Source organism: Bombina bombina, chromosome 12, assembly GCF_027579735.1.
Source record: "Bombina bombina isolate aBomBom1 chromosome 12, aBomBom1.pri, whole genome shotgun sequence".
In the NCBI taxonomy this organism is placed as follows: Eukaryota; Metazoa; Chordata; class Amphibia; order Anura; family Bombinatoridae; genus Bombina; species Bombina bombina.
In genome coordinates, this window is record NC_069510.1 from 2,414,076 (window position 1) to 2,425,662 (window position 11,587).

The 11,587-nt window shown below is 47.7% G+C and overlaps 1 protein-coding gene across 1 annotated transcript in view; it reads left to right on the forward strand.

Annotated features, from left to right (window-relative positions):
* GARNL3 (GTPase activating Rap/RanGAP domain like 3) overlaps positions 1 to 11,587 on the forward strand; it is a gene marked incomplete at its 5' end in the record, with an annotated part of 730,206 nt that overhangs the window by 523,647 nt on the left and 194,972 nt on the right. The window contains 2 exons of the mRNA XM_053695928.1: positions 794 to 868; positions 1,259 to 1,370. Coding sequence (XP_053551903.1) covers positions 794 to 868; positions 1,259 to 1,370 — 187 coding nt within the window. The remainder of the gene's footprint in view (positions 1 to 793; positions 869 to 1,258; positions 1,371 to 11,587) is intronic.

The window sequence follows — 11,587 nt, forward strand, 5'->3', positions numbered from 1 at the left end:
CCTAATATCTTGCTATAATTGGACCTCTGATGCCTCTAGAGATCCTATCACTATTCGATAACCTACACTAATGAAATGATTGAAGTTAACTGCTTCACAAGCTACACGCTTCCCCAATATAGATATGCTTAACAGCCAGAACACTGTATATCTGTTGCACAAAAAAGATAAAATAAAGACAGTAAGGTATACATTTACTAATGAAAAAACAGGGCCCTGCTGCCATATGTGGCCCTTAATCCCCACATACCTGTAAGGAAAACATCCCCCATTGTCTAACACCACTAAAAAAGTGTTAAATGGTACCAAAGCCTAAATCCTTAGGGTTATGGTAAATAGATGACCCTTAAGTGGCAAATCTCTAAGACCCCAACCATCTCCTCACTTGTATCTATCAGCAAAACGTGACAGTGACCCTAGTAATGTTCTGACAAGGTGGAAAATTCAACCACATTTAGTTGAGGAGCCACAAGGTTTCCTATATTAACTCAGATGGCGAGAAATCACACACAATCTTTATAAGCCTTATAGTATAATGTATGTGTCTCTCCTTCACATCATGAAGTGTGCCTAGTGAGATAAAAATATGACTTTCTTTGAGGGACATAGTGGTAGTGATGAGATAAGATGATCTCACCAGATGATCTCACCAGATAGTGTAAGAAGCCGCAATAGCCTATAATTAAAGTGTTCTTTACCATATAGAGCACATTTTAGCTTCTGGGTGTAACATTTCCTAAACTGTAGCGGAGTGTGCTACATGTCACTTACAGAAATTATTATTTCTCATTAGGCGCTAAAGCTGAAGACCATTGTACGTGGTGATGCTCCCACAAGCCTGGCGACAACAGGGCTCTGTAGGAAGGAGGTATTTATTTGCTTATATATTTTATACTGGCACTGCAGCGATGCATTGTATTTTATTATTCATCTTTTTGAAGAGGTATATTGAAACAAACACAAGTAATGGTATTGTAGATGGAACAGAAAATGCTCTGTCAAGATTACAGGGATAAATACTGTTGGATACCATCATTAAATTAGGTTTAATGTATGTCTGTGTTATTGACTTTGCCTGAACTTTAGCTATGTTCTGTTAATTGTATGGAAGCAATTAGCTTACAAGACCTAATCTTGGTATTAAAGCTTACAATTCACTGCATTTACTTCTCGTTACCAGTCATAATGTTTACCATGCATTTGGTTACTACTCATCGCTTTGAAGGTGCCAGTTATGGGATTTTCATTTCCTTTACAGCCCTGGGAATCTCAGTGCTTCTGCAACAATTTCCCTCATGAGACGATCACCGGTGATTCTTGGGGACAGTCTTTGCTTGTGTCTTCAGATGCTGCAGTATTGCTCATAGATGGTGAGTAGTTACAGTATCTTCCAGGCGAGCGCATATTAATAATTATAAGCAGCAGTGCATAAGGATATTACCCTTAACTTACAATGAAACATCCATCTTACAATCATCTGAAGCATTCTTCATTTGTCCACAACTTAATATTGCAAACAAACAGAAATAAATGCCCTTCTCACCAGCACAAACGTGTATGGTCTTGTCAGTGGTGTATTTAGGTTTTGTGCTGCCCTAGACAAGTGCCTTGTTTGCCTAGGCCAAGATACGCCCCTGGGTCTTGTGGGACCTAGTGTGTCATTGCAGAATGTACTGTCTCTGATGGGATATACTGCTGAATCTGTACGGAGAACGCATAATGACAGCACACCCATTCTGTGTGCAGATACAAGTTTAACCTGAGTCTGGTAGACAATGTAAGTCATAGCGAGAAGAAAGAGTCATGAATAGCACTAAGCATGCCCTTACCTAGTGAGAATGCACGGCTCTTGCTATAACAGGACATAAGAACTGTTTGGCACATTAAGTTTTGCCATTTCTCTTACTTAAAACTGGGAAAGCTCTTAAGAGTTAATGTAACGCTGTACTTAAACAGTGATAATGTAATGCTGTACTTAAACAGTGATAATGTAACGCTGTACTTAAACAGTGATAATGTAACACTGTACTTAAACAGTGATAATGTAACGCTGTACTTAAACTGATAATGTAATGCTGTACTTACACAGTGATAATGTAATGCTGTACTTAAACAGTGATAATGTAACTCTGTACTTAAACAGTGATAATGTAACGCTGTACTTAAACTGATAATGTAACACTGTACTTACACAGTGATAATGTTACGCTGTACTTACACAGTGATAATGTAACGCTGTACTTAAACAGTGATAATGTAACGCTGTACTTAAACAGTGATAATGTAACGCTGTACTTAAACTGATAATGTAATGCTGTACTTAAACTGATAATGTAACACTGTACTTACACAGTGATAATGTAACACTGTACTTACACAGTGATAATGTAACGCTGTACTTAAACTGATAATGTAACGCTGTACTTAAACAGTGATAATGTATCTCTGTACTTAAACAGTGATAATGTAACGCTGTACTTACACAGTGATAATGTAACGCTGTACTTAAACAGTGATAATGTAACGCTGTACTTAAACAGTGATAATGTAATGCTGTACTTAAACTGATAATGTAATGCTGTACTTAAACAGTGATAATGTAAATCTGTACTTAAACAGTGATAATGTAACGCTGTACTTAAACTGATAATGTAACACTGTACTTACACAGTGATAATGTAACGCTGTACTTAAACTGATAATGTAACACTGTACTTAAACTGATAATGTAACACTGTACTTACACAGTGATAATGTAACACTGTACTTAAACTGATAATGTAACACTGTACTTAAACAGTGATAATGTAACACTGTACTTAAACAGTGATAATGTAATGCTGTACTTAAACAGTGATAATGTAACACTGTATTTAAACTGATAATGTAACACTGTACTTAAACTGATAATGTAACACTGTACTTAAACAGTGATAATGTAACACTGTACTTAAACAGTGATAATGTAACACTGTACTTAAACAGTGATAATGTAATGCTGTACTTAAACAGTGATAATGTAACACTGTACTTAAACTGATAATGTAACGCTGTACTTAAACAGTGATAATGTAATGCTGTACTTACACAGTGATAATGTAACACTGTACTTAAACAGTGATAATGTAACGCTGTACTTAAACAGTGATAATGTAACGCTGTACTTACACAGTGATAATGTAACACTGTACTTAAACAGTGATAATGTAACGCTGTACTTACACAGGGATAATGTAACGCTGTAATTACACAGTGATAATGTAACGCTGTACTTAAACTGATAATGTAACAATGTACTTAAACAGTGATAATGTAACGCTGTACTTAAACAGTGATAATGTAACGCTGTACTTACACAGTGATAATGTAACGCTGTACTTACACAGTGATAATGTAACACTGTACTTAAACTGATAATGTAACAATGTACTTAAACAGTGATAATGTAACACTGTACTTAAACAGTGATAATGTAACGCTGTACTTAAACAGTGATAATGTAACGCTGTACTTACACAGTGATAATGTAACACTGTACTTAAACAGTGATAATGTAACGCTGTACTTAAACAGTGATAATGTAACGCTGTACTTACACAGTGATAATGTAACGCTGTACTTACACAGTGATAATGTAACGCTGTACTTAAACTGATAATGTAACAATGTACTTTAACAGTGATAATGTAACGCTGTACTTAAACAGTGATAATGTAACGCTGTACTTACACAGTGATAATGTAACACTGTACTTAAACAGTGATAATGTAACGCTGTACTTAAACAGTGATAATGTAACGCTGTACTTAAACAGTGATAATGTAACGCTGTACTTAAACAGTGATAATGTAACGCTGTACTTACACAGTGATAATGTAACGCTGTACTTAAACAGTGATAATGTAACGCTGTACTTAAACAGTGATAATGTAACGCTGTACTTAAACAGTGATAATGTAACGCTGTACTTAAACACTTTCCTACAGCGCTGGGGAGAGCCGGCTGAAAAAAAAGTCTAACACCTCTGCACTCTAGTAAGGGAGTGTGCTGGCACAAGCAAATGCTCTCAGCTCTGGCACAGGGGAGGGGGTGACTACTGAGGAGGGGTCTGCACTCTAGTAAGGCAGTGTGCTGGCACAAGCAGAGGCTGTCAGCTCCGGCACAGGGGAGGGGGTGACTACTGAAGAGGGGTCTGCACTCTAGTAAGGCAGTGTGCTGGCACAAGCAGAGGCTATAAGCTCCGGCACAGGGGAGGGGGTGACTACTGAGGAGGGGTCTGCACTCTAGTAAGGTAGTGTGCTGGCACAAGCAGAGACTGTCAGCTCTGGCACAGGGGAGGGGGTGACTACTGAGGGGGGTCTGCACTCTAGTAAGGCAGTGTGCTGGCACAAGCAGAGGCTGTGAGCTCCGGCACAGGGGAGGGGGTGACTACTGAAGAAGGGTCTGCACTCTAGTAAGGCAGTGTGCTGGCACAAGCAGAGGCTGTCAGCTCCGGCACAGGGGAGGGGGTGACTACTGAAGAAGGGTCTGCACTCTAGTAAGGCAGTGTGCTGGCACAAGCAGAGGCTGTCCGCTCCGGCACAGGGGAGGGGGTGACTACTGAAGAAGGGTCTGCACTCTAGTAAGGCAGTGTGCTGGCACAAGCAGAGGCTGTCAGCTCCGGCACAGGGGAGGGGGTGACTACTGAAGAAGGGTCTGCACTCTAGTAAGGCAGTGTGCTGGCACAAGCAGAGGCTGTCAGCTCCGGCACAGGGGAGGGGGTGACTACTGAGGAGGGGTCTGCACTCTAGTAAGGCAGTGTGCTGGCACAAGCAGAGGCTGTAGCTCCGGCACAGGGGAGGGGGTGACTACTGAGGAGGGGTCTGCACTCTAGTAAGGCAGTGTGCTGGAACAAACAGAAGCTGTAACCTCCGGCACAGGGGAGGGGGTGACTACTGAGGAGGGGTCTGCACTCTAGTAAGGCAGTGTGCTGGCACAAGCAGAGGCTGTGAGCTCCAGCACAGGGGAGGGGTTGACTACTGAGGAGGGGTCTGCACTCTAGTAAGGCAGTGTGCTGGCACAAGCAGAGGCTGTAGCTCCGGCACAGGGGAGGGGGTGACTACTGAGGAGGGGTCTGCACTCTAGTAAGGCAGTGTGCTGGCACAAGCAGAGGCTGTAGCTCCGGCACAGGGGAGGGGGTGACTACTGAGGAGGGGTCTGCACTCTAGTAAGGTAGTGTGCTGGCACAAGCAGAGGCTGTCAGCTCTGGCACAGGGGAGGGGGTGACTACTGAGGAGGGGTCTGCACTCTAGTAAGGCAGTGTGCTGGCACAAGCAGAGGCTATAAGCTCCGGCACAGGGGATGGGTTACTACTGAGGAGGGGTCTGCACTCTAGTAAGGCAGTGTGCTGGCACAAGCAGAGGCTGTGAGCTCCGGCACACGGGAGGGGGTGACTACTGAGGAGGGGTCTGCACTCTAGTAAGGCAGTGTGCTGGCACAAACAGAGGCTGTGAGCTCCGGCACACGGGAGGGGGTGACTACTGAGGAGGGGTCTGCACTCTAGTAAGGCAGTGTGCTGGCACAAGCAGAGACTGTCAGCTCTGGCACAGGGGAGGGGGTGACTACTGAGGAGGGGTCTGCACTCTAGTAAGGCAGTGTGCTGGCACAAACAGAGGCTGTGAGCTCTGGCACAGGGGAGGGGGTGACTACTGAGGAGGGGTCTGCACTCTAGTAAGGCAGTGTGCTGGCACAAGCAGAGGCTATAAGCTCCGGCACAGGGGAGGGGGTGACTACTGAGGGGGGTTCTGCACTCTAGTAAGGCAGTGTGCTGGCACAAACAGAGGCTGTGAGCTCCGTCACAGGGGAGGGGGTGACTACTGAGGAGGGGTCTGCACTCTAGTAAGGCAATGTGCTGGCACAAGCAGAGGCTGTAGCTCCGACACAGGGGAGGGGGTGACTACTGAGGAGGGGTCTGTACTCTAGTAAGGCAGTGTGCTGTCACAAGCAGAGACTGTCAGCTCCGGCACAGGGGAGGGGGTGACTACTGAGGGGGGTTCTGCACTCTAGTAAGGCAGTGTGCTGGCACAAGCAGAGGCTGTAAGCTCCGGCACAGGGGAGGGGGTGACTACTGAGGAGGGGTCTGCACTCTAGTAAGGCAGTGTGCTGGTACAAGTAGAGGCTGTCAGCTCCAGCACAGGGGAGGGGGTGACTACTGAGGGGGGTTCTGCACTCTACTAAGGCAGTGTGCTGGCACAAGTAGAGGCTGTAAGCTCCGGCACAGGGGAGGGGGTGACTACTGAGGGGGGTTTGCACTCTAGTAAGGCAGTGTGCTGGCACAAGCAGAGGCTCTCAGCTCTGGCACAGGGGAGGGGGTGACTACTGAGGAGGGGTCGACACTCTAGTAAGGCAGTGTGCTGGCACAAGCAGAGACTCTCAGCTCCGGCACAGGGGAGGGGGTGACTACTGAGGGGGGGTCTGCACTCTAGTAAGGCAGTGTGCTGGCACAAGCAGAGGCTGTAGCTCCGGCACAGGGGAGGGGGTGACTACTGAGGGGGGTCTGCACTCTAGTAAGGCAGTGTGCTGGCACAAGCAGAGGCTGTCAGCTCCGGTACAGGGGAGGGGGTGACTACTGAGGAGGGGTCTGCACTCTAGTAAGGCAGTGTGCTGGCACAAGCAGAGGCTGTCAGCTCCGGCACAGGGGAGGGGCTGACTACTGAGGAGGGGTCTGCACTCTAGTAAGGCAGTGTGCTGGCACAAGCAGAGGCTATAAGCTCCGGCACAGGGGAGGGGGTGACTACTGAGGAGGGGTCTGCACTCTAGTAAGGCAGTGTGCTGGCACAAGGAGAAGCTGTAAGCTCCGACACAGGGGAGGGGGTGACTACTGAGGAGGGGTCTGCACTCTAGTAAGGCAGTGTGCTGGCACAGAGGCTGTGAGCTCCGGCACAGGCGAGGGGGTGACTACTGAGGAGGGGTCTGCACTCTAGTAAGGCAGTGTGCTGGCACAAGCAGAGGCTATAAGCTCCGGCACAGGGGAGAGGGTGACTACTGAGGAGGGGTCTGCACTCTAGTAAGGCAGTGTGCTGGCACAAGGAGAAGCTGTAAGCTCCGACACAGGGGAGGGGGTGACTACTGAGGGGGGGTCTGCACTCTAGTAAGGCAGTGTGCTGGCACAAGCAGAGGCTATAAGCTCCGGCACAGGGGAGAGGGTGACTACTGAGGAGGGGTCTGCACTCTAGTAAGGCAGTGTGCTGGCACAAGGAGAAGCTGTAAGCTCCGACACAGGGGAGGGGGTGACTACTGAGGAGGGGTCTGCACTCTAGTAAGGCAGTGTGCTGGCACAAGCAGAGGCTGTAGCTCCGACACAGGGGAGGGGGTGACTACTGAGGAGGGGTCTGCACTCTAGTAAGGCAGTGTGCTGGCACAAGCAGAGGCTGTAGCTCCGGCACAGGGGAGGGGGTGAGTACTGAGGAGGGGTCTGCACTCTAGTAAGGCAGTGTGCTGGCACAAGCAGAGGCTCTCAGCTCTGGCACAGGGGAGGGGGTGACTACTGAGGAGGGGTCGACACTCTAGTAAGGCAGTGTGCTGGCACAAGCAGAGACTGTCAGCTCTGGCACAGGGGAGGGGGTGACTACTGAGGGGGGTCTGCACTCTAGTAAGGCAGTGTGCTGGCACAAACAGAGGCTGTAAGCTCCGGCACAGGGGATGGGTGACTACTGAGGAGGGGTCTGCACTCTAGTAAGGCAATGTGCTGGCACAAACAGAGGCTGTGAGCTCCGTCACAGGGGAGGGGGTGACTACTGAGGAGGGGTCTGCACTCTAGTAAGGCAGTGTGCTGGCACAAGCAGAGGCTGTCAGCTCTGGCACAGGGGAGGGGGTGACTACTGAGGAGGGGTCTGCACTCTAGTAAGGCAGTGTGCTGGCACAAGCAGAGACTGTCAGCTCTGGCACAGGGGAGGGGGTGACTACTGAGGAGGGGTCTGCACTCTAGTAAGGCAATGTGCTGGCACAAGCAGAGGCTGTAGCTCCGGCACAGGGGAGGGGGTGACTACTGAGGAGGGGTCTGCACTCTAGTAAGGCAATGTGCTGGCACAAGCAGAGGCTGTAGCTCCGGCACAGGGGAGGGGGTGACTACTGAGGAGGGGTCTGCACTCTAGTAAGGCAGTGTGCTGGCACAAGCAGAGGCTGTAAGCTCCGGCACAGGGGAGGGGGTGACTACTGAGGGGGGTCTGCACTCTAGTAAGGCAGTGTGCTGGCACAAGCAGAGGCTGTGAGCTCCGGCACAGGGGAGGGGGTGACTACCGAGGAGGGGTCTGCACTCTAGTAAGGCAGTGTGCTGTCACAAGCAGAGGCTGTCAGCTCTGGCACAGGGGAGGGGGTGACTACTGAGGGGGGTCTGCACTCTAGTAAGGCAGTGTGCTGGCACAAGCAGAGGCTATAAGCTCCGGCACAGGGGAGGGGGTGACTACTGAGGAGGGGTCTGCACTCTAGTAAGGCAGTGTGCTGGCACAAGCAGAGGCTGTCAGCTCCGGTACAGGGGAGGGGGTGACTACTGAGGAGGGGTCTGCACTCTAGTAAGGCAGTGTGCTGGCACAAGCAGAGGCTGTCAGCTCCGGCACAGGGGAGGGGCTGACTACTGAGGAGGGGTCTGCACTCTTGTAAGGCAGTGTGCTGGAACAAACAGAAGCTGTAAGCTCCGGCACAGGGGAGGGGGTGACTACTGAGGAGAGGTCTGCACTCTAGTAAGGCAGTGTGCTGGCACAAGCAGAGGCTGTCAGCTCCGGTACAGGGGAGGGGGTGACTACTGAGGGGGGTCTGCACTCTAGTAAGGCAGTGTGCTGGCAGAAGCAGAGGCTGTCAGCTCCGGTACAGGGGAGGGGGTGACTACTGAGGAGGGGTCTGCAGTCTGCACTCTAGTAAGGCAGTGTGCTGGCACAAGCAGAGGCTGTCAGCTCCGGCACAGGGGAGGGGCTGACTACTGAGGAGGGGTCTGCACTCTAGTAAGGTAGTGTGCTGGAACAAACAGAAGCTGTAACCTCCGGCACAGGGGAGGGGGTGACTACTGAGGAGGGGTCTGCACTCTAGTAAGGCAGTGTGCTGGCACAAGCAGAGGCTGTCAGCTCCGGCACAGTGGAGGGGGTGACTACTGAGGAGGGGTCTGCACTCTAGTAAGGCAGTGTGCTGGCACAAACATAGGCTGTGAGCTCCGGCACAGGGGAGGTGTTGACTACTGAGGAGGGGTCTGCACTCTAGTAAGGCAGTGTGCTGGCACAAGCAGAGGCTGTCAGCTCCGGCACAGGGGAGGGGGTGACTACTGAGGAGGGGTCTGCACTCTAGTAAGGCAGTGTGCTGGCACAAACAGAGGCTGTGAGCTCCGGCACAGGGGAGGGTGTGACTACTGAGGAGGGGTCTGCACTCTAGTAAGGCAGTGTGCTGGCACAAGCAGAGGCTGTAAGCTCCGACACAGGGGATGGGTTACTACTGAGGAGGGGTCTGCACTCTAGTAAGGCAGTGTGCTGGCACAAGCAGAGGCTGTAAGCTCTGGCACAGGGGAGGGGGTGACTACTGAGGAGGGGTCTGCACTCTAGTAAGGCAGTGTACTGGCACAAGCAGAGGCTGTAAGCTCCGGCACAGGGGAGGGGGTGACTACTGAGGAGGGGTCTGTACTCTAGTAAGGCAGTGTGCTGTCACAAGCAGAGACTGTCAGCTCCGGCACAGGGGAGGGGGCGACTACTGAGGGGGGGGTCTGAGGGGGGTCTGCAGTAACACAGCCTAACAGAACAATACTTTGTAACAATCCACAAGAGGGTTGAAGTGAGAGAAATTGTAACCTCCTGCTGGTACTTGTAGTAAATTATAATCCAATTAATTCTGAGTTTAGTCAGACACAGCACTGGCATAGTTTCAGCATACAAGCAAAATAACTAAGCACCTTTATAAGGTGGATTGATTACTTAAATAGGGGAGTAACCAAACTGAGCAAGAAATCCAAAGTAAAAAGGAAAAAGTGAACTGGAATCCTGACAGTAACACAAAATAACAAACACTTAGTTACAAAAAAAAATATAAACACTAAGTTACACAAAATAAAAAATAAATTATCAAATATTTAATCTAATTACACCTAATCTAAGAGCCCTATGAAAATAAAAAAGCCCCCCCCCAAAAAAATAAAAAAGCCCTAGCCTACAATAAACTACCAATGGCCCTTAAAAGGCCTTTTGCAGGGCATTGCCTTAAAGAAATCCGCTCATTTACCTGTAAGTAAAAATACAAATACCCCCCTAACAGTAAAACCCACCACCCACACAACCAAACCCCCCAAATACAAACCTAATCTAAAAAACCTAAGCTCTCCATTGCCCTGAAAAGGGCATTTGTATGGGCATTTAGCTCTTTTTCAAAAGCCCAAACCGTAATCTAAAATTAAAACCCACCCAATAAACCCTTAAAAAAGCCTAACACTAACCTCCAAAGATCCACTTACAGTTTCTGAAGAGCAGATATCCATCCTCAACAAAGCGGCGGAAGTCCTCATCGAAGCTGGCAGAAGTCTTTATCCAAGCGGGCCGACATCTTCATTCAACTTGGCAGAAGTCTTCATCCAGACGGCATCTTCTATCTTCCTCAATTCGACGCGGAGCGACTCCATCTTCAAGACATCTGGCGCGGAGCATCCTCTTCTTCTTCTGACGTCATTTAAAGGCAAACCTCATTGTAAAGAAGACGTCGAAAGAAGAGGATGCTCCGTGTGGATGTCTTGAAGATGGAGCCGCTCCGCGCCGGATGGATAAAGATAGAAGATTCTGTCTGGATGAAGACTTCTGCCCGGTTGGATGAAGACGTCGGCCCGCTTGGATGAAGACTTCTGCAGATTTGATGAGGACTTCTGCCGCTTCGTTGAGGATGGATGTCGGCTCTTCAGAAACTTTAAGTTGATCTTCGGGGTTAGTGTTAGGCTTTATTAAGGGTTTATTGGGTGGGTTTTAATTTTAGATTAGGGTTTGGGCTTTTGAAAAAGAGCCAAATGCCCTTTGGGACAATGCCCTGCAAAAGGCCCTTTTAAGGGCCATTGGTAGTTTATTGTAGGCTAGGGGTTTTTTTTTATTTGGGGGGGGGGGGGGGGCTTTTTTATTTTCATAGGGCTCTTAGATTAGGTGTAATTAGTTTAAATATTTGATAATTTATTTTGTATTTTGTGTAACTGAATGTTTTTTTTTTTGTAACTTAGTGTTTTTTTATTTTGTGTAACTTAGTTGTTAGTTTTTTGTAACTTTGTAATTTTTAATTGTAGATTTAAATTATTTGAGTAGGGTTAGGTTTTTAACTATATAATATATTTAATTTAATTTGTAGTTTAATGCAATTTTAGTATAACAGTTAGGGTAGGTTAATTATTAGTTTAATATATTTTAATGTAATTTTAGTCTAATAGTTAGGGTAGATTAATTAAGAGTTTAATATAGTTTAATGTAATTTTAGTATAATAGTTAGGGTAGATTAATTATTAGTTTAAGATAGTTTAATTAAAATATATACACACACAATATATACACACACAAACAGTACACACTACACATACATAATACATACACCAACAACTACACTACCA